The 20,778-nt window shown below is 41.4% G+C and overlaps 14 protein-coding genes and 1 non-coding gene across 15 annotated transcripts; 6 read left to right on the top strand and 9 right to left on the bottom strand.

Moving 5' to 3' along the window:
- Window positions 1-61: 61 nt before the first annotated feature.
- RAD16 (DNA repair protein RAD16) lies at window positions 62-2,302 on the bottom strand (the record flags this gene model as incomplete). Its single annotated transcript, XM_018130135.1, has 1 exon — window positions 62-2,302. One exon carries the CDS (start codon window positions 2,300-2,302, stop codon window positions 62-64), a length of 2,241 nt encoding a protein of 746 aa, XP_017985769.1.
- A 1,292-nt stretch (window positions 2,303-3,594) lies between these two features.
- On the top strand, window positions 3,595-6,495 carry CYC8 (transcription regulator CYC8; the record flags this gene model as incomplete). Its single annotated transcript, XM_018130136.1, has 1 exon — window positions 3,595-6,495. One exon carries the CDS (start codon window positions 3,595-3,597, stop codon window positions 6,493-6,495), a length of 2,901 nt encoding a protein of 966 aa, XP_017985768.1.
- Window positions 6,496-6,796: 301 nt separating this feature from the next.
- SUS1 (Sus1p) lies at window positions 6,797-7,093 on the bottom strand (the record flags this gene model as incomplete). Its single annotated transcript, XM_018130137.1, has 1 exon — window positions 6,797-7,093. The coding sequence occupies one exon, from the start codon at window positions 7,091-7,093 to the stop codon at window positions 6,797-6,799; it is 297 nt and encodes a 98-aa protein (XP_017985767.1).
- Window positions 7,094-7,348: 255 nt separating this feature from the next.
- YSA1 (ADP-ribose diphosphatase) lies at window positions 7,349-7,990 on the top strand (the record flags this gene model as incomplete). The annotated part of the gene is made up of 1 exon (XM_018130138.1): window positions 7,349-7,990. The coding sequence occupies one exon, from the start codon at window positions 7,349-7,351 to the stop codon at window positions 7,988-7,990; it is 642 nt and encodes a 213-aa protein (XP_017985766.1).
- An 85-nt stretch (window positions 7,991-8,075) lies between these two features.
- On the bottom strand, window positions 8,076-8,157 carry AW171_hschr2286. Its single transcript has one exon. It is a non-coding gene; the product is annotated as a tRNA-Ser (tRNA).
- Window positions 8,158-8,797: 640 nt separating this feature from the next.
- On the bottom strand, window positions 8,798-10,084 carry MED1 (Med1p; the record flags this gene model as incomplete). Its single annotated transcript, XM_018130139.1, has 1 exon — window positions 8,798-10,084. One exon carries the CDS (start codon window positions 10,082-10,084, stop codon window positions 8,798-8,800), a length of 1,287 nt encoding a protein of 428 aa, XP_017985765.1.
- A 567-nt stretch (window positions 10,085-10,651) lies between these two features.
- Window positions 10,652-11,536, top strand: SPE3 (spermidine synthase; the record flags this gene model as incomplete). The annotated part of the gene is made up of 1 exon (XM_018130140.1): window positions 10,652-11,536. The coding sequence occupies one exon, from the start codon at window positions 10,652-10,654 to the stop codon at window positions 11,534-11,536; it is 885 nt and encodes a 294-aa protein (XP_017985764.1).
- A 174-nt stretch (window positions 11,537-11,710) lies between these two features.
- HOS1 (histone deacetylase) lies at window positions 11,711-13,054 on the top strand (the record flags this gene model as incomplete). Its single annotated transcript, XM_018130141.1, has 1 exon — window positions 11,711-13,054. The coding sequence occupies one exon, from the start codon at window positions 11,711-11,713 to the stop codon at window positions 13,052-13,054; it is 1,344 nt and encodes a 447-aa protein (XP_017985763.1).
- Window positions 13,044-14,390, bottom strand: ALG1 (chitobiosyldiphosphodolichol beta-1,4 mannosyltransferase; the record flags this gene model as incomplete). The annotated part of the gene is made up of 1 exon (XM_018130142.1): window positions 13,044-14,390. One exon carries the CDS (start codon window positions 14,388-14,390, stop codon window positions 13,044-13,046), a length of 1,347 nt encoding a protein of 448 aa, XP_017985762.1.
- A 462-nt stretch (window positions 14,391-14,852) lies between these two features.
- Window positions 14,853-15,296, top strand: CMD1 (calmodulin; the record flags this gene model as incomplete). The annotated part of the gene is made up of 1 exon (XM_018130143.1): window positions 14,853-15,296. The coding sequence occupies one exon, from the start codon at window positions 14,853-14,855 to the stop codon at window positions 15,294-15,296; it is 444 nt and encodes a 147-aa protein (XP_017985761.1).
- A 215-nt stretch (window positions 15,297-15,511) lies between these two features.
- Window positions 15,512-17,227, bottom strand: AIM3 (Aim3p; the record flags this gene model as incomplete). The annotated part of the gene is made up of 1 exon (XM_018130144.1): window positions 15,512-17,227. One exon carries the CDS (start codon window positions 17,225-17,227, stop codon window positions 15,512-15,514), a length of 1,716 nt encoding a protein of 571 aa, XP_017985760.1.
- Window positions 17,228-17,381: 154 nt separating this feature from the next.
- Window positions 17,382-18,083, top strand: AW171_hschr2279 (HBL139Cp; the record flags this gene model as incomplete). The annotated part of the gene is made up of 1 exon (XM_018130145.1): window positions 17,382-18,083. One exon carries the CDS (start codon window positions 17,382-17,384, stop codon window positions 18,081-18,083), a length of 702 nt encoding a protein of 233 aa, XP_017985759.1.
- A 48-nt stretch (window positions 18,084-18,131) lies between these two features.
- On the bottom strand, window positions 18,132-18,713 carry ISA2 (Isa2p; the record flags this gene model as incomplete). Its single annotated transcript, XM_018130146.1, has 1 exon — window positions 18,132-18,713. One exon carries the CDS (start codon window positions 18,711-18,713, stop codon window positions 18,132-18,134), a length of 582 nt encoding a protein of 193 aa, XP_017985758.1.
- Window positions 18,714-18,873: 160 nt separating this feature from the next.
- On the bottom strand, window positions 18,874-19,854 carry UBA3 (NEDD8-activating protein UBA3; the record flags this gene model as incomplete). The annotated part of the gene is made up of 1 exon (XM_018130147.1): window positions 18,874-19,854. The coding sequence occupies one exon, from the start codon at window positions 19,852-19,854 to the stop codon at window positions 18,874-18,876; it is 981 nt and encodes a 326-aa protein (XP_017985757.1).
- A 210-nt stretch (window positions 19,855-20,064) lies between these two features.
- SND3 (Snd3p) lies at window positions 20,065-20,634 on the bottom strand (the record flags this gene model as incomplete). The annotated part of the gene is made up of 1 exon (XM_018130148.1): window positions 20,065-20,634. One exon carries the CDS (start codon window positions 20,632-20,634, stop codon window positions 20,065-20,067), a length of 570 nt encoding a protein of 189 aa, XP_017985756.1.
- Window positions 20,635-20,778: the final 144 nt, after the last annotated feature.

The following is a 20,778-nucleotide window of genomic DNA, read 5'->3' as shown; positions in this document are numbered from 1 at the left end:
GATATGCCGCCATTAGTAAATATCTATTAAATAATATAGAAGAATAAATAATTATCTCAATTTAGTTGTTGAACAAAAACTGCAAGTCTGCTGGAGTCAAACGACTTATTGCAGCATCGTCCTTATTAATTGTCGCATAAATCATATTCGCCTTCTTTTCTTGTAACTCTATAATTCTTGATTCAATACTGTCTTCTATGCAAAATCGTGTTATTTTAACAGGCCTATACTGCCCAATCCTATGTACCCTATCACCACTTTGCCATTCAACACTAGGATTCCACCAAGGATCAAGAATGAAAACTTGAGATGCTTCGCAAAGGTTTAGAGCAACACCACCAGCTTTCAAACTAACTAAAAATACTTCGCAACGAATATTTTCCATAAAATACTTAATTGTTTGATCACGTTGGGTGGGGGTCATGTTACCCTGTAACTTTACAGTTTCAAAACCGGCTCTTTTCAGTCTCCATTCGACCAAGTCTAACATCGAAGTAAACTGAGAAAAAACAATAGATTTAATCGTCTTGTTGGGACTGCGAAGGTTGTATAGCTCTTCGACCAGTGCTTCGATTTTCGTTGAAGACTTCCATTGGCCTTTCATATTCAGTTTGCTCACAATACTTTGCTTACCGGATAAGTCTTCGTCAACTTCCAAGGCTGGCTGCGAGAGATCGATACTTAATGAGATATGACAAACAGGACATGTTAATTTGGATTCTTGACCCGCAAACGATTCGATATATTCTTTGATGCACAGACGACAAAATTTATGGTGACACTTCGATTCAATAGCCTCCTCTGCCTCGTCATCACATAGTTGGCACACGATTACACCCGGTGTCATATTTGCACCACCCATGCGTTTCAACACGAGTTCCGGATGATCTGCAAGCTGCCTCATTCTGGTTATCAGAGTAAAGATATTCGCATAGTTATTCAAAACCACACCCTGTTCAACATACGAGTTATATCGCCTTTTAGAGTCGGAATACAGGGACTGGTAAAGGTCTTTCTCCTCCTCATTGAAGTAATCTCGCCGTACAGTGACAATCCTAGGAGGTAACCCAAGATCATCAGCCCTTTCAACTTTGGTTCTACGAAGCATTATATGTTGCAGTAACAACTGGATACAATTAAAGGACTCTTTACCCGGGCCCTCGATACCATGCTTCTGAATGTTCTTCAACATAAAATGGTTGAAGAAATTGGTATGCTGCATCCCATAATGATCACACTTATCGCAATGCAGGTAGTCAGAAAAACTCCACTCTTTGTCGGAACAGTCACACTTAGTACAGAAGTAGGTAGTAAATGGAGCAATATCTAGGAATCTAATCAAGGAATACATCTCTCCTATTCGATTCTGAAGTGGAGTACCTGTTAGGCACCACCTCTTTTTAGTCTTCAACATGTTAACAGCCTTGGCAGTATTGCTGCTCCTGTCCTTGATGTTATGAGCTTCGTCTAGCACCACACGGTGAAAGTCTATATTGTGTAGCAAAGATCGTTCTTTCACGACACCATTTTTGCGTTTAAAACCATGGACCTGCTTCCGATAAACAGATTCCAGAACGGCATACGTCGTCAAGATCACATCAATATCCTTCAATTCTCCCAAGTTGTTTGTCCGTCCGGCACCGTGGTACATATAGGTTCGCAGTTTGCCACCAGTATGGGCTTCTATCTCGTTCTTCCATTGCATCAAGGCGACTGTGGGAGCCACAACTAAAGTTGGAAACTTCCGGGTATCATTCATTAGCAGTGCAATAGTCTGGATCGTTTTACCCATACCCATCTCATCCGCTAAAACTCCGCCATTGTATACTGAACGCTCTTCCTGCTCTATCAACCAATACAAGCCCTCCAGCTGGAAAGGCAGCAGCTTAATGGTCATTCCTCCCGGCTGCTCCGCCCTCTTCGGGACATGCAAAGGTTTCTCTGCCAACTGTGGAAAAACATCCTTCAAATATGGATGCTGCTCATACAACCGTCCGGTGGTGCGCTCATAAGGAGTCTGCTTTGGCTTCGCGGGCTTCTTCTGGGTCTTCTTAGGTCTTTTAGCTGGTACAGTGGTAGCTCTCTTCACACGTCTCACTTTACGTGACAGTGGCTCGTCCTCATCGCTTGACGATGAGCCAATCTCGACTATTTCCACGTCCGCAGATGTCCCTCTTTCATCACGTATAGCTCCTTTCCCGCTAAGCGCTTCGTCTTCCGAATCCTCAACATAACTCACCACTTTCCTACTGCTCCGGGGCTTCTTTATAAACCCCCCTTCGTCTTCAACAAGGGCTTCCATCGCTGCTGTCGTCCGTCAGAGAACCAACGCCATCGCCGGGAACCGAAATTTTATTCTTGGACACACGTGACCGCAAACACGTGCCGCCATGTGAGGAACACGTGACCTGACGAGGCCAGTGTCCCGCTTTGCGAGCCGAGCGCCCGCCCGCCCCCCAAAACACGTTCCAGCCTTTGCCTGCTACGTATCCCCCGGACCCATTGTACCTCTTGTTAACCCACCCGAATTCGAACGCTGCATACGTAATCACCTATCTCCCGCCACATTGTTACTCGACTCAGATACAGTCACCTAGCACGAACAGCAACAGCTGTCTACCCGCCTACGTCGCCACAATAGCAGGCACGCCGCTTACGCCACCAAATCCCGTCGACTTTTTCAAGAGGTTTACATAAAAAGATTGTCCAGACGGATCCAAAATCACGCACAGATAAAAACAATTCACCTCCCTAGTTATCTTACCTAATTAATCATCAACTCTGAATCTTCTCTACTTATAATTATCAGTTATTTCTACATTCTCAGGTCTTGGAATTTTTTATATTATACGGTTTTGCTCCCCTTTATTGTGAATTATAACCCAACCGATATAAAAATAAAGTAGTTAATTAATTAATTAATTGACTGACTGATTGTTATATTATTATTTCTTGAAGTAAATTTTATAATTAATATTCTACTTATTATTATAAATTACTATTGTAATATTGTTAGGTTAAATAAGGCACAGTTTTTGCTCTTATACAAAGTCACACACACGTATCGCTTCCTCGATCTAAGTTAGGGTACTAATAAGGATTTTTGCAGGCGTACCTACTAAGATATCTCATAAGAATTCCCAGCGAAAAAACCGAAAACTTCGAAAAGCACTTCGAAACCATAACGATTTTCCTTCATTTTTTTTTTTTTTTTTTTTTTTTTTGAACAACAAAGCTTTTGTTTGCTTATTTAGTTGACGTTATTATCAACTTCAATTAGTTAATTATTTAATATTTTTTTTGGTTTTTTTTTTGATTTTACGTTTCAACTTGTTTTTTTGGAAACAGTTAGGGAAAAAAACTCACGCAAGTTTATCAAGACTAAAGAAAAAATTAAAAACACAGATAATAATAGTGGAATTAAAGAGGTATTAAAAATTACTGTGCGCTACTAATCCATTTAACGTTGAACAAACAACAGATTAAGGAACAAAAATTATTAACAGTCTCCCTTCACTGCCTCCCAATACCCAGAAAATTGAAATTTTTTTTTTGTTTTTATTTTTGTTTATTTAATATTACGTTGTTTTCATTATGAATAACCCTTTGGCTCAACATACTGCGGTAGGGCCAGCAGGACCTGGTGGGGTGCTAGGACTCAGACCAGGTCCTCAACAGCGGGTACAGCTTTCTCCTCATGATCAAATGCACGCAGTGGTGGCCCAACAACAGGTTGGAGGGCATCCCCAGGGGCAAAATAAAGCAACGGGAGCTACTACAACAGCTGCAAACGATGTTTCCGGCGGTGCAGTTGATTCTGTCGGAGGAGCGGCAGGGCAACCGCCGTCGCCGCAACCGTTAGACGCTTTAAGCCAGTCCACAGCGGAAACGTGGCTTTCTATTGCGTCTCTTGCGGAAACACTAGGCGATACAGATCGCGCGGCAATGGCGTACGATGCAGCCCTGCAGTATAATCCGTCCTCTACCAAGGCGCTCACTTCGCTTGCGCATTTGTATCGATCGCGTGATGTTTTCCAGAGGGCTGCAGAGTTGTACCAGAGGGCTTTGGCTGTGAATCCCGAACTTGGAGACACGTGGGAGACATTGGGGCATTGTTACTTGATGCTGGACGATCTACAGAGAGCGTACGCTGCTTACCAGCAGGCTTTGTATCATCTAAGCGATCCAAATGTGCCGAAGTTGTGGCACGGGATCGGTATTCTTTACGATCGGTACGGCTCGTTAGACTATGCCGAAGAAGCTTTTGCAAAAGTATTGGAGCTCGACCCTCACTTCGAAAAGGCGAATGAGATATATTTCAGACTAGGAATTATATACAAGCACCAGGGAAAGTGGAGCCAGGCGCTGGAATGTTTTCGGTACATTTTGCCACTCCCTCCTGCCCCATTGCAAGAGTGGGACGTCTGGTTTCAGTTAGGAAGTGTACTGGAGTCGATGGGCGAATGGCAGGGTGCACGTGAGGCGTATGAGCATGTCCTTTCACAGAATGAGCACCACGCAAAGGTACTGCAGCAGCTAGGTTGTCTATATGGTATGACTAATGTACAGTTTTACGATCCACAAACAGCCCTAAACTTACTATTGAAATCGCTGGAGGTTGATTCTAGCGATGCCACCACTTGGTACCACTTGGGAAGAATCCACATGGTACGTAATGATTACACTGCCGCATATGATGCTTTCCAGCAAGCGGTAAATCGCGATTCAAGGAATCCAACATTCTGGTGTTCCATTGGTGTGTTATACTACCAGATCTCACAATATCGTGACGCATTGGATGCGTACACTCGGGCTATTAGGTTGAACCCCTATATTAGCGAAGTATGGTATGATTTGGGTACGCTTTATGAGACTTGTAACAACCAACTAAGCGATGCGCTGGATGCTTATAAACAGGCTGCTAGATTAGATCCAAATCACGTGCATATCAGAGAAAGGCTAGAAGCCCTTACAGCACAGCTTGCAAATCAAGGAGACCAACAAATGCAGCAACAGGTTCAACGGCCACAGCCCCAGATCCTAAACCAACCACAGCAATCACCGCAGCCAACGCAAAACTTACAGCAATCACATCCTCAAGTGAAGACTCCGGCGCCAGTTATGTTACAGCCTACTTTACAGCAGCAGGATCAAGCACACCCGTTGAATAGTAAACCAGCGCTATACCGTACTGCGCCACAGCAGGACATTTCCAACGCTCAAGAAGCTGATGCAGTTGGTGTTCAACCGGGTATTCCCGGCAGACAGCACATCTTGCATCAAATACCTGCTGAGAACATGAACGAACATTCGATGTTACCTCAAAAAAGACCAGTAGAGGGCGGCATGGACACACTAGTGAATGCTATATCCCAACAGGAGTTACAGCAGCAACAGCAACAACACGTCCAAATACCTCCGTTGGATAACGCATCTCATCCAAATATTGTTCCACCTTTTAGTTCACATAAAAGCATCTCACACGTTTCTAAGAGACCAAAGCATGAAAATGAACAATCTAATCTCCCACCTATTCAACCTCAAGCTCAACCCCAAACTCATCTACAAGCTCAACCGCTAGGTCAACCACAAGGTCAACCACAAGGTCAAGGTCAACCACAAGGCCAAGCTCAACCCCAACAACAGCAACCTCCAGTTTCTCCTAGGAGTGCTCCACAGCCAATTGCGCCCGAATCTCAACACCCACTGCCTGCTCGCGTTCAGGAACCTAATAAACGTAATAACTTACCTGTTTTAAACCCTACCGCCAAGGACGATGCTGATACAGGTGGAAATACTGGAAGCGAGAATAATTCGGCCGAGGAATCACCTACGAAAACACCTGCTCCTTTCACAAATAATGTGAAAGCTAGTAACAGAGTAGAGACTGCCGAGCAGTCTCCGGAGAATACAACTCCTGTTCAAAAAGAGCATGAACAATCTTTACCCAGGCCAATTTACAAAGACAACGATGTTTCAGACCCTCTAAGACACACTAAAAGTCCAGAAGACACAGTTTCAGAAAATCAGCAAAATGAACCGAACTCTAATACTGCTCCTGCTGCCGCAAGTGCAAACATCTCGCCTTCTGAAGAATCTGATCATCAAGAATCTGAACAATCAGAAAAACAACAAACGAACGAATCTAATTCTGTAAAACACCTTAAAGAAACAGTTGAAAGCAAAGATTCAGATCAGTCTGATTCTGCCGCCGAAAAAGTTTCAGAGCGCCAACTACCTGGAGGCTCCTCCAGTTCTTCTGCTACAGTCGTAACTTCAAATGACCAACCAGCGAAAGATAGTAAGGAATCTACTTCTATTAAGCCAAGTGCTGACGCGCTTGAACAGCTACAAGAGGTCGCAAAATTCAGACAGGAAGAAGAACAAGAAGCTATGGAGAAGCGTATCTCACCAAACGGAGGTGCTTCTCACCCTCAATTATCAAATGAGAGTATAATCAGAAAGGTAGAAGAAGACGAGAACTACGATGACTAAGTTTCTATGAAAGATCAATTTTCAAGAGCCTCTTTGACTTCTATTCTGCCGCCGTACGTAGTATAATGACTGATCTGCTGAAAGTCCCAGAAAAACCAAACCGACTTTTGAAGTGACTAAGTTGATATAGCAAAGAATGTGAATAGTTCAACTGTACTAAATTTTCTTACTATGTTATGAACTGTGTATGTATTACTAATAGATATAGAGATATCATTGAAACCTCGTTAAACAGCCTTTATGAACAAGAAGCTGTAGGTTTATAAATACATACCTAAAAATTTTAAACAACGAATTTTAATCATGTGTCCACTATTTCACATAGAAATGCCTTAATTTGTTGCATAATCTCATTCTTAGTTTTCGTTGAAACCATCTTCACAGCTTCAGGCTCAACCTTTTGCAATATTTCAAAGAAATTAATCGAAGTCGAATCTTCAATGGCTTCTTTTGTAGCTTTTTTAACTAGATCTATCCAACCTTCATCTAACAAGCTCTGTGATAGTTTATTTGATATACGTTCATAGTTTCCGGTTTCAACTAGGTGCTGCTGGATTTGCGCCCTAAGTTCTACGGCATCATCATCACTTGATGTCATGAGTAGCTAATAGAATAAAGAACCACCCAAAGAGCCAGATAATTTTCTTTCTGACCAGTACTTCCTTGATAACTAACTATTCATGGTATCCTTAATGGAAATAATTTTTTGTACTTGGGTTTGCCTAGGCCCCATATTTAAAAAAAATTCGACAATATAATATGTAGATGAAGAAGTAAAGCCAGCTTCTAAACCTTAACTTCCTAAAAACTTTTATTACATAGTTATCTAGATTACTAAGAACACTATTATATCATGAGTTCAAGTTCTGATATCATAGAAGAAGCACTAACTCAATCGCAGGTTGTTTCTAAGGAAACTGTAACCGATGCCTCCACATGCAAATGGATTGGTTTAACAAAAATCAAGTATAAAGACCCTAATAACGTCATAAGGGAATGGGAAATGGCGGTGCGTAAATCTACCGCATCGATTGGAATAGATGGTGTAGCAATTATTGCAATTGTGATTCATCCAGACCGCGCTCCCCGCCTTCTTCTTGTAAAACAGTTTAGACCACCTCTTGAAGGCCTATGTATAGAATTACCAGCTGGCTTGATAGATGAGGGAGAAACAGCCGAGGAGGCAGCTATGAGAGAATTGAAAGAGGAAACTGGATATAGGGGTACTGTGAAATCTGTTGGCAAGACAATATATGCAGACCCTGGATTTACCAATACGAATTTAGTAACAGTTACCGTGGAAATTGATGAGACCTTGCCGGAGAATCAGCATCCGAAGCAGCATTTGGAGGAGAGTGAATTTATCGAGTGCTTATTCGCTCCCCTTAACGGCTTGGCTGCAGAATTGAGTAGTTTAGAAAAAGGGGGCTGCAAAATAGATGCTAGGTTGTCCAGTATTGCTGAAGGGTTTGAATTAGCTAGATCATACTTCTAGATCATATTACGTCTTTAATCAACAGTACCTGTTTAAATCTTTTTAAACTTTAAAAAACTAATGATTTCTTAGGTTTAAAAAATAACGACAACAGCAGGATTTGAACCAGCGCGGGCAGAGCCCAACAGATTTCAAGTCTGTCGCCTTAACCACTCGGCCATGTTGCCTAAACCTCAGTTTTCTTTGTAAAAGAGAGGCAGTAGATAGAGGTGAGAGACTAACACGTGCTTAGTACCCGTTTAGTTGAAGACTAAAACCAAGCTGAATGGCGATGCAGGAGTGATTCAGGTGGCAATTCCCTGATATATGATATCTTGATGTATAGGGCACTCTCCAGATCTATATTTATCTCAATGGCCTGTAGAGGTACCTTTCGCTCAAAGAAATTCGCCTCGTTACTTGTAAAGTATCTAAGACGAGAGGATTTTATGAATAGTATTATACATATAAATGCTAGAGGTGTGAAGTGACTTAAAGGAAGTTGTGTATGTTAAGTGTTTCTGAGCTGACGAGAGCCTATTTAGGCGAGATTGGTTTACAGCTGTTGGAATTTCTTGCGTCTACGCCTATGAAGCACATTCGGGGCCAGCAAAACACTGCATCATCGTTTGATATTGCGCTACAAAATGAGGTTAAAAATTTGGAAGTCAATGAAACATTTCTAGTATACTCAATATCGTTGATTAAACCTCTTGACTGTTTACGCCGAGAAACAATGATTCCTGATGAAACTCTGTCTTGCAAAATGGAGCAGTTACAAATACAGTTTTAGGCAGGATTGTACCACGTAGAAATTTGAGTTATTTCTCAAGTTAACTGCTTTAGCTTGGTAATAAAATTTACCCACTCTTCTTCCGAATCATCATAGTAACTACATCTATCGCTCATGCCCAGATAGACATAGTCTTCATTGACAAATAGATCGACCGCCTCATCGTCTACCATCTCGTCGTCCTCTTCAATAGTGGATGAGTTCAATATATCGTTCAGCGTAAACTGCGCCAAGTTTTCATCTTTTAGTACAGAAGGGTCATTAACGCTTGGCCTTCGATGTCCCTTGACACTGGGCCTTCGGCAGTGAGATGCAGATGATGGGGGTTGCACTTGCGGTAGCGAGGAGCCCCCTTGCATCTCATTCTCTCCTTCAAGAAGAATTTCAGATATCGGATGCAGCACCTTATGCCACCAGTTATACCATTTCAATATATCGAACAGTAGTGAAACATTATCATTAAACAGCTGTAGGGAACTCACAGGATACAAATCTATTGTAAAGTCATTGGAGAGGTGAATTCTACGGTTATTTGCCTTAAAAGCAAAAGGCTCTGGACTCTCAGGGTCCATGTCGTTCTCATGGCTTGTCTGTAGTTGCTCCAATGGAATACAATCGCGTGCAAAATAAGTCTTTTCTTTCCCTAGTAATTCTACAAGCAACGTTACACCACTGGCGTATGATTCTGGTGATTCGTTAAACCATTCCTTTGTTTTGGAAGAGTATTTGTATTCGTAGTATCGCTGTGCAGGGTCTAGCGTAGGCCCAAAGATAAGCTTTGCAACCGCAGTGCCCTCCTCATCAACAAGATATATCCCAAATCGATCATTCAGATTGGTCCTCACTTTAAGTTTAACACCATTATCGTTCAAATATTGCTGGACGTATCGCGGTAGAACAGAATAGTATTCAAAAAGGTCAAATTGTGAGATATTGGACTCAATTTCAATATTAGAATATGCATCCAAAAGGGTCAGAAATCGCAAATTATAATGGAACTCATGCAGCTCTGAATAGTTGGTCAGTGAACGATATAAGATATTTTCTTCTCCGTTGAAGTAGTCAAATCTATCAAAATTGCTAGCCAACACTAGCTTAACATCAGTCACTCGACCATCTGTAGTCTCATAGTCAATATCAATAACAATGATTTTAGAAGCTATGGATAAGCGAGAAATATTAGAATTTACCTGATCCACAAAGGATTCCAAACCCATGGCTTGACATAGCCTTGTGATATTCTCAAGAGTAATTGAACCAGGCTTATATTCCAAAAACCTGTTAATCATTAAATTCAATGCATCAAAGTATGTATCAGACATCTTAACTCTACCAGCGACCTAATTCCCACTTTACTGTGTTATCATGTTACATAAGGTTCAAGTTCAAGTTCAGAATGTATTTTGACAAGCGAGTACAACCGCGATTATATAATCTGATCTACGCCATCCAACGCTGAACTGCAGTCAGGTCCAGACATATAGAGACCCAATTAGAGGCAATTGAAGACTAGAAAACCTATAGTAATGTGTTTAAACTCGTTAGTGTTAATTCGCTAAAAACAAGTTGCAGAGAGATGCTTTGAAAAGCCTGCATAACCAGCTAATTACAAGTTTTAAAAGCAGTAAAATCACTGAAGAAGTAATATGAGCCATTTAAAGCACCAATTAAACAAATTAAGGCCGCAATAACACTCATATGTGGTTTAAATGATTAATTTATAGGGGTACTTTCCCTACTCATTCTTCAAGGTTACGTAATTTTTTAATGTGGTGAAAATTTTTTTAGCTTGCGCACATCTACTCATCGCGTATTAAGGTTATAAAGCTTAGAATTGGTAAGAAACATTAACACTGTCTTCTTAACCTATCTCAATATAATTAAGTACAATGTCCCAAGAATTAACTCACCCAACTATCAAAGACGGATGGTTCAGAGAAATCTCTGACACCATGTGGCCAGGTCAAGCCATGACCTTCAAAGTCGAGAAGATTTTGCATCATGAAAAGTCATTGTACCAAGATGTCCTAATATTCAAGTCTACCGACTATGGTAACGTTTTGGTTCTAGACAACGTTGTTCAATGTACTGAACGTGATGAATTTTCTTACCATGAAATGATCACCAACTTGTCTATGAACAACCATCCAAACCCAAAGAAGGTTCTTGTCATTGGTGGTGGTGACGGTGGTGTCTTGAGAGAAATTATCAAGCACGAATCCGTTGAAGAGGCTTGGTTGTGTGACATTGACGAGGCTGTTATCCGTTTGTCAAAGGAATACTTCCCTAACATTTCTGTTGCCTACTCTCACCCTAAGGTTAAGACTCACGTTGGTGACGGTTTCCAATTCTTGAGAGACTACCCAAACACATTTGACGTTATTATCACCGACTCTTCTGACCCAGAAGGTCCTGCTGAGAACTTGTTCAAGCAAAGCTACTTCGAGCTCTTGAACAGCGCCTTAACTGAAAACGGTGTTATTACTACCCAAGCTGAGTGTATCTGGTTGCAAGTCGATTTGATCAAGGACGTCAAGACTTCTTGTAAGAACGTCTTCCCAGTTGTTGAGTACGCTTACACCACCATTCCATCATATCCATCTGGTCAAATTGGTTTCATGGTCTGCTGCAAGAACAAGGATGTTGATGTTAAGAAACCTATGAGAACTATTTCTGATGAAGAAGAAAAGAAGTTGTACAAGTACTATAACAAGCGTATCCACGAGGCTGCTTTTGTCTTACCAAACTTCATCAACCAGGCTTTGGAGATGTAAAAAGGACATTAGATTCTATACCATTTATTAAAATTATATAACGCCGTAGCCGTATTTTATAGGTCATAAAAGTAGTGCTTACTAGCCGAAGAATATTATTATTGCAATTTCACGGAACACGTAATTTAGCTGCATCTGAGCGTTAGGCCATTGGTCAATAAGCTGACTGCGACCATGGTAAAGTTCGTGATTAGCAGTTCGGTTTACCAAGCTCAAATATGCGATCTACTTCCCTGCAATGATAATTCCAAATCTCAATTAGTACATTCCCTACTAGCAGCTTATGATGTATTCAAACACTTTGATAAGGTTATTAGGATACCATATACCAATAAGAGCACCTTAGCGAAATTCCATTCTAAAGCGTTTCTAGATGTTGTTCTCGATGGTGCATTGGATCGTGATACAATTGAAGATGAGGATTGGCCACAGTTGACACTAATTGCAGATCGATACCTGTCTAATAGCGGTACAAGTTGTGAGTCCATGGGATGGTGTAAATCAAAACGTGATCTTCACAGAAGGTATCTTTCCTCTACGTGCTCTAATACTCATGAATCTGATACTCAGGGATCTGCCTTGGATGAGGATAATAATAATCGAAGCACTCTTGAGTATTATGGCTTAGTTGATGACTGCCCTATTTTCGATTACCTCCCAATGTATGTCCATACAGTTGCTGGCGCTACGTTATCATTACTCCAAGAGCTATCATACGATGAGGGCCCGACTATTGCAATTAATTGGGATGGTGGAAGGCACCATGCTATGAAGTCCAAAGCATCAGGGTTCTGCTATGTTAATGACATTGTTTTACTTATACAAGGTCTACGAAGGAAGGGCTTCTCAAAGATATCGTACTTGGATTTCGACTTACATCATGGCGATGGAGTTGAGAATGCCTTTCTGTACTCCAAGAATGTCCAAACATGCTCTGTACACATGTTCGAACCAGGTTTCTTTCCCGGGACTGGCGACCATAAGAACTGCAAGTTGAATAACGTGATAAATATTCCTTTACTTCATGGCTTGGATGATAAGTCGCTAAATCGGATAGCGGATGAAATAATAATGCCAAGCATACGTGCCCATGACCCAGAAGTTATAATCATTCAATGCGGCGGCGACGGACTGTGTGGTGATAAATATGGCGAATGGCAGCTATCTATTCGCGGGCTTACAACAATTATTCTAAAAATCGTCTCACTATTCCGCTACAGGAAGGTTGTGCTACTTGGAGGAGGTGGCTACAATCCAAAACTACAGAGTCGTTTTTATACGTATTTGACCACTGAGCTTCTGCATGCCTGTAAGGGTATCCCATCATGTATATCGAATGACGAGGATGAATTAATAAAAGATCATGAATTGATTGAGGTCTATGAGGGCGAAAACTACAAATATTGGCACTATGAATATCCCGGTATACACCGTAAAAGTCTTCTAAATGATAATACAGAGGCCTACTTTTCAAAGTTAAGACACTTATTTGCTGCAGGTGCTGCATCTAAGGTATAAGTTTATTCACCTTCATGGCCTTGCTCCAGGTTTCATCCCACCTGCACTTACCTTCACTAATGACAGTATCCTTTAACCTAGCTTTGTCCTTGGAATGTTTCACCGCAATGAGCAGTGTTTCGTACAATTCTTGTCTAGTTTTGAATACCCACCCATTAACGTTATGTTGCAGTAATTCCTTAAGTACTGGATATTGCATAGCAAGGACCGGTAGCCCAGAGCCAAACATATCAAGAATTTTCATTGGTAGATCTAGACCGCTGCTTGAAGTATGTAAAGAAACACCATAGTCACATAGTTGTAAAAGTTTTGGGTAATCATCGGCTTTCAGCCATAAAAATTCGATACGGCAAAGCTGCCACTCGTATTCTAGCACCTCCTGTACGTATTTGTCTTTCATGGGTCCTTTACCAGTTATGAATACCAGGATCCGTGGCAGAGTCTTATGGTCCTTCTTCGCCGACGCTTCGTATAACTTCAATGCACCAATCAGCACAGATAAATCTTCATCTGGAGTAAATGATGTCGATGTAACAAAGATCACGTCACCCTTGGAAATACTAAAACCCTCTGGAATATATCCTTTAACGAAGTCTTGCTGCAGCGCTGCGTCTCTATCCTCGGCGGGCAGCGGGGCAAACCGATCCGACGGTTTGTCATACAAAACAGAGACTCGTTTCTTTGAGAACCTCATCTTAGCAACAACGTAATCCTTCATGGCAGATGTAACAGTGAAGTGATAGTCTGCCGCATGGCCAAAGGCCGCTTCAACCATATACGAAGTGAACACAACGGGATGGTAGAAAGAACGAAAACGAAGCTGCAATATCGAATATCCAAAGTTGTGCCAATCAATAATTAGCTTAGACTGGGTAATTGCTTTGAATATTACTGCTAACGGCAAAATAGGAATACTAGGCGGGTTTTGTAGCATTATATAGTCGCATCCACGTAACTGCCAAAACATCTTCGTCAAATGCCATAACTGAAACCAAATCTTCAGTACCGCATTAATCACAAAGGACCTTTCCTTATAAGTATCACTCCACAGTGGTATTTTACGAATGTTTATACCAGGGTCTTCTAGTATAGTCGTAGGAGGAAGCTCTTCGAGGTACCCGCACAGCTCAACCTCCCATCCTTGCTGACTAAATGAAGTTGCATGACAGCACATCCTTGGAGAGTGCCCAATATCACCCAGCAAGCATAACGCTATCCTTTTCTTCCTTGACTTATCGTGGTACCAGATGTATGGTACCACCCAGTATACCAGTACAGGAGTACTCAAATATACCGCAAACAAGGCCCAAAGCCAGTAAGGAACATCTTCTAGCATTGCAAATCGTTTCACTGTTTCCGAGCCACCTAATCGAATAATACTAGTTCTATTCAAATCTTCACCTGACTTTTACTGCAACGTCATAAAGTTTGGTATAGTAAAGAGAACAAGCTTAAAACGCCAAAAATGTGACAAATTCATAAAAAGAAGACGTCAGAGGGCCAATTTCAAGTCTATAGGACACTAACGTAATTCATAATGCCCATGAGGAACTCTGACCTTAGACATTCTCTAAAGCTCAAATAAACAAATTTACGTTTATAAACCCACACACCTCATAAAATTAAAGTCCCCTGACCGGATAGCCAGTTGGTCATGGGTATCTACCAGATAGAGTTACAGTAGATTACTTTACATACATTTGCTGTTAAACAACGCATAATTTTACAAAGAGTTAAGAGTTTTCGTAACCACTGAAGCGTTCTTCTGATTCAAATATTCAACAACTTTCAACTAATAATGTCCCAGAACTTGACAGAGGAGCAGATTGCAGAGTTTAGGGAAGCTTTCGCTTTGTTCGACAAAGACAACAGTGGATCAATTTCGTCTAATGAATTAGCAACTGTTATGAGATCTTTGGGTTTATCTCCAAGTGAAGCTGAAGTTGCTGATTTGATGAACGAAATTGACGTAGACGGTAACCATAATATTGAATTCGGTGAGTTTTTAGCTTTGATGTCAAGACAGCTAAAATCCAATGATTCTGAACAAGAGTTGTTGGAAGCATTCAAAGTTTTTGACAAAAATGGTGATGGTTTGATTTCAGCAGCTGAGTTGAAGCATGTTTTAACATCTATCGGTGAAAAGTTGTCTGACGGTGAAGTTGATGAAATGTTGAGAGAAGTTAGTGACGGATCAGGTGAAATCAACATCAAGCAGTTTGCAGCATTACTATCTAAATAAAAAATACAACGGTTGTTAATGCGGAGGGTGAAATTGATGTCTTGTAGACACGTTTATTCTATAGTTATATTGGTGAAACACGTCAAAGTTTTTGTACGTTAATATATGTCATTGCACTATGGTGTGGTTCTATATATATTGTTAAATGTATATAAAGCGGCAAGTTAGTTGCGTTTATTGTTTAGGCTCTTGTGGATCCAAATTATGCATGCAATTCAGTGACGCAGCCTATTGCTGTGTTCAGGAACTACGTCCTTCCGGTATGTCGCAAACGGGTTATCGTCATTAAGAGTTGTGGACGAAGTTGCCGCCATAGGCATTCTTGGTGGCAGTGCTGGTGCGGGTGATGATACTGGTGCTGATACTGGTGCTAGTAGACTAGGGCGTTCATTTCCCAACGAGGGCTTCTTCGCTGGAATGGGGGGCTTCACCTTCTTGATACCTGCAAGACTGTCTTTCTTCTTAGGAATTGATGGAGGAGGCTTTCTATTATCCGCTTTCTGTACCCTTGAAGCTAATTGTACGGGCTGTGTACTCTGATTATCAAGATTCATGCTTGCAATTCGCTCAGCTATTGAAGTCCCATAAGGCTGAGTTGCAGTATCTGTTGAGAGCGGATTTTCTTGGAACCGGGATGAGTGATCGATCTCCGTATACTGAGGAGGCGGTGACTGTGACTGTGACTCCAAACTCTTTCTAGGTAGAGTGTTTCTACGGTTTAATACTTGAGAAACACTGGCTGGATCTGCCGAACCTGGTGGACGAAACGGCTTAGGAGGCGGTTGATATGTTACATTGATGTCGTAGTTGTAGTTGCCAGTCACTGACGACCGATTTGAAGAGTTTTCTGATTTAACCTTTGGCGGAGGTAGCTGGGGCTTCTTAGAAACCGGTGGGGGTAAGGTAGCACTTGGAGGTGATGATTTTCTAGTCGGTGAGGTTGGTGAGTTTCGCGACACAGACCGCATAGATCGTGGTGGAACTGGAGGAGGAGAGAGAGATCTCGACCGTTGTCTGCCAAGTGGGGGCCTCTCACTAGAGGACAAGCGCGCATTGGGCGATCGTTCCCCATCACTTTCAACATCTTGTTGTTTTACTTTCCCTCTATCTTTATGAGCTGGAGGAGGTGGCAAGCTCGCAAGGTTCACGGTTTCAGTATTTAACTTACCCAGTGTGGGTTGGGTGCTTTGCATACCGACCTGAGGAGGATGCTCTGCAATAGGTGTTTCTACGTTAGTTGGCGGAACGTTGGCAGTGGTGTTTATAGAGGATAAATTCGGCCAATGCCTTTGTGCCTTAGGACTTGGAGGAAGAGGCATAGGAGGAAGTCGATGCACCGAGTAGTCTGGCTCATTACTAGGTGCTGCCGATGGACTGTAATTCCTAGCCGGAATTGGAGGAGGTATTTCACCCTGATCCTGTAACTGGGGACTAGCATTTATAGGATATTGCTCAATGTGTATTTGTGGAGCTTGTATAGGCGATCTTCTTGTTTCTAAAGCTGCGTGGCCAATATTCACGGAACCGCCATCAGGCGAGCTAGGTGGTATAGAGCTTACTCTAGAATTTGGTTTAGATCGCATGGGAGTCGGTGGAAGCGATGGAGAAAGATATCGCCGGTCATCACCTGTTTTGCTAAGATTGCTATCACTAACTTCTTTAGTACTACTGCCGCCGTGATGGTGAGTGTGAGTCCTCCTTACGGGTGGCGGAGGAAAATTACTTGGATCTGGTAGTTGTTCAAACCTAGTCCGCGTTTCATAAATCTCACTTTCTTTACTTCTATCACCAGTTGAATCACCTATCGAACCCTTACACTTGTCATAATGAGCCTTACTGAGTTTATATCCCGATTTTGAAACCGCCTTTGCTCCTGCTAAAGTTGATTTACCAGCTGATGCAAGCCCATCTAACAATGAATCTGATCCCATCTTTCGAATTGCGCTATATATATGTTAATGACATTTTATGTCTGTGTAAATGAATAAAGAAGGACAACATTAAAATCAAAGAAAGATTTCCTAAAATAATACTTGAAACAAGGAAAGTAATACAAATAAACGAAAACCCCGTTATATTTTAGTTATGGATGCTTTCTTTGGCTCAGATGACTATGAATTAGATGATACAATATTGAATGATCCTTCCGGATTCATACTAGACGGTATATCATGGAGATTCTACTACTCTCATTCGAAAATAATAACTGTAAAGTTGATAGAAGTAATATCGACAATCTATGAAGCCTCCTCAGAGGTTAAATACAAAGAGTCTGTTAATGCAGTTTACATAACAATTGTTCCTCATGATAGCAGTAAACCGTGTTGGTATTTGTTTCTCTATAACAGTTGCGTGATTGTGACGTCCAATGTGGAAATTATGACGGGGGAAAACGGCAACCTATGGGAAGAGGTGAATAGTTTCCCTTTTGAAGTTAATTTTAGTGCGCGCATGATGAGGAGAGTCGTTGACTCAGTCTCGCCTTTCTGTAGGTCTCTAATGCGGGTATCTTTTCAGGTGAAAGAAATGACCAAACATTTGGAGAAGTTTGACATCGAAGTCGATATCGATGACTTAAAAAACAAGGATGATGAGCAGCCTTTCAACAAAATATTAATGAATCACCTGCATGAGCAAATAGGACTGGAGCCTACGATGCCGATTAATCACATAAAAATACCGAAAAGCCTTCTCTTGACAAGTAAATATGTCCGTTTCATTGGGTTTTCATGCCTGCTAGGGACATCAGCAGTGGCCGCGATAGTAGCCGATGAAATGAGCGAATAATAGGTTCCTGTATATATTTACATGTAAAATATTCTTGTAACCGCATTCTCAGTTATCTAGAGTGAAACTGCTGCCGCACCCGCAGCTGCTTTTTAAGTTTCCACCAACAACCTTGAACATCGATCCAATGAGCTCCTTCGTATAAGTCAAAGTAGTATTATTTAGTATCCGCTGTGATTTCTGATCTATTACTACCATTCCATTATTCTCTGGTAGAACATAGATAACGTCCTTCACTGTTTCAAAATCGTCGAAGTCGTCGTCTTCCTCTGCCTGAGGATTTACGTTCTCAACGGTCTTATTTTGATCATATGGCTCTAACTTTAGGAGATACTGGAACCCATGACAGCCTCCTGATTCCACCACGATCCTTAGGATGTTCTGCTTTGTCTTGTAAATTTCACCTAACCTCTTTGCAGCTCTGTCTGTAATGTTAATGCGGACCCCTGGAGCTTCATTAACTATTTCCTTTGGAACAATAAACTGTTCATCAAAGTTTTTGGTAGCAGCAACGTTACTTTGAGCCCTTAAACCGAGAGTTCTGGGTAATCTTGGACTGTAAGATAGCAGTGGTATAGTAGCACGCAACGGGCTCAGCCTAACGGGTGAACAAAATATATGCCTTAACATGGTTGAAAGTAACCTATTCAATATCTTCTAGTCACCTCGGCGATGCTATTAAGTATTTATATTCTTCGCTATTATGTGTTACTAAACCATATTTTAACCACTTCCCTTTTTAATTTTAAACGAAGCCTAGAAAACTTCACGTGGCTAAACCACAATAAAACTAGTCTATAAGAGACTCTTCTGACTTCTTAGCATATCTGCAGACACTACAGTCTGGTAGTTTGTCATGCTTAAAACTATATGCAAAACACCCGTCATTGCCATTGTAAAGCATGAAGTTTGGAGCGTTTTCTATGTCATCCGCAAGGTCCAGTACTAACTTTAGAAGCTCCGTGCAACAGAGAGCTGCAATTATAACATTAGTAGTTATCACACTTGGGACGACATTTTTGGCAACTCCAAGAATGAACTTTTCAGTTAAAGTTGTGGGGTCTATGCCAAATTTCGACGCATGCTCTTCGCATCTAGCAACGAGCCATGCAAGTGCTTCAGGCGAATCAAGTGAATAGTTTCTATTGTGAAGTTCAGATTCAGGCCATTGCACAGTCAGAACGTAGGTCACAACGTGCTCTGGAAGTCTTGGATTGTTAGCTATAGTACATAAAGGATATGACTGATCTGGCGGCGGTAAGGTACCAATTGTACACTCGTAGCATGCATTGATACCGGGAATAATTGTCCTGCAATGCCCGGAAAACCCTTCACTCCCTCCATCGATTAAAGGAATGCAAACCTCAAAGTTTGATTCATAGGTCAGGCGAACCAACAGCCAACTAGCATAGCGACGAGGTTCTACGGCGTCTAGACCACATATTACTGCCGTAAACTGTTTCCAAAAATCGATGGGTAGCTTTGTAAGGTCACCTACATGAGGAACTACCTGCACGTCACTACCATGTTCGGCGCTTGGTAATTTAAGGTTATTGATGTACTGAGCTGCGACGGTAGCTTTTGGCTTGCCAATATCTTGCTCTCGAAATAGGAACTGTCTGTTGAGGTTTGTCAGCTCTATGGTATCCATGTCAACAACATGAATATTAGGGAACCCAACCATAGCAAGGTTCTTCAGAATTTCACATCCAAGACCACCAGCGCCGAGTACGAGCACCTTAGAGTTTATAAGCTTGGTATTATCTGTCATTTACTGTACAGTCTCTGTATATACATAAATAGATATATAGAAAGCAACAAAGTGGCACTGAATGCCAAACAGTGTCCCTCACGAAGGGTGTGATAATCTTGAGAAAAAAAAAGGCCCAAAGATATTATTACTTCAGTTACATTTGGTGGCATATCCTTTTACACTACAAACTATAGTCTATCGAAAAACGTTCAACAAAAAGCCCATCATTCATTCGGTCTTAATACCACCAGTACCAGCTTTTTCAGCCTCCTCAATACTCTTCTTGTCGACCAATGGCTGGTTACTAGCACCCATACCAAATAGTCCTGCCTGCTTGAAAGGACGCTTGAAATCACCAGTTGCCGGCTTTCCAAACAAGTGGATACGAACTTCGTTGTTTTCTAGCGCGCTTTTCACAGGCGAGATTGACTGCATCAACAATGGGTTCGTGTATTTCATGTATAAGTGCATAAAACCCATCATCATCAAACTAGTGTAGATAGACTTGATACAAGAGTCAACTTGTTCCAAGTCATAGTCACGAACAGTGGTCACCTTTAGTTGAGGCTCTTTTTGTCCAGCAAGCGGGTTAGCAGGAATAACGTACTTCAAGGTAGTTAAATCATTCTTCGCCAAAATTCTGCGCCTAGTGAATGCGTAGATCAAGTAAGTAGTAATCGTACATGTAGCGTACAAAACCCTAATATAAAAGATAGTTGTTGGATCTTCCATGTTTAACCGTTGGCTGACCTTCATCATGGCAAGCATGATTACCAAATTTGTAACTTGAGAATTCATCACCGAATAATAACTATGGAGTATACCAGCTTATGATGCGGATGAAATGATAGCCTGAGTTGAGCCGATGGGTTACACTGTTTAGCGGTAGAGAAAGTCTTTTTTCACCACTATGGATATTACAAATAAAGGCCACGATCATTT

The sequence above is a fragment of the Eremothecium sinecaudum genome, chromosome II (genome assembly GCF_001548555.1).
Source record: "Eremothecium sinecaudum strain ATCC 58844 chromosome II, complete sequence".
Taxonomy (NCBI): domain Eukaryota; kingdom Fungi; phylum Ascomycota; class Saccharomycetes; order Saccharomycetales; family Saccharomycetaceae; genus Eremothecium; species Eremothecium sinecaudum.
Note: the sequence above shows the minus strand (reverse complement) of the source record. Positions and strands in the feature narration are given on the sequence as shown.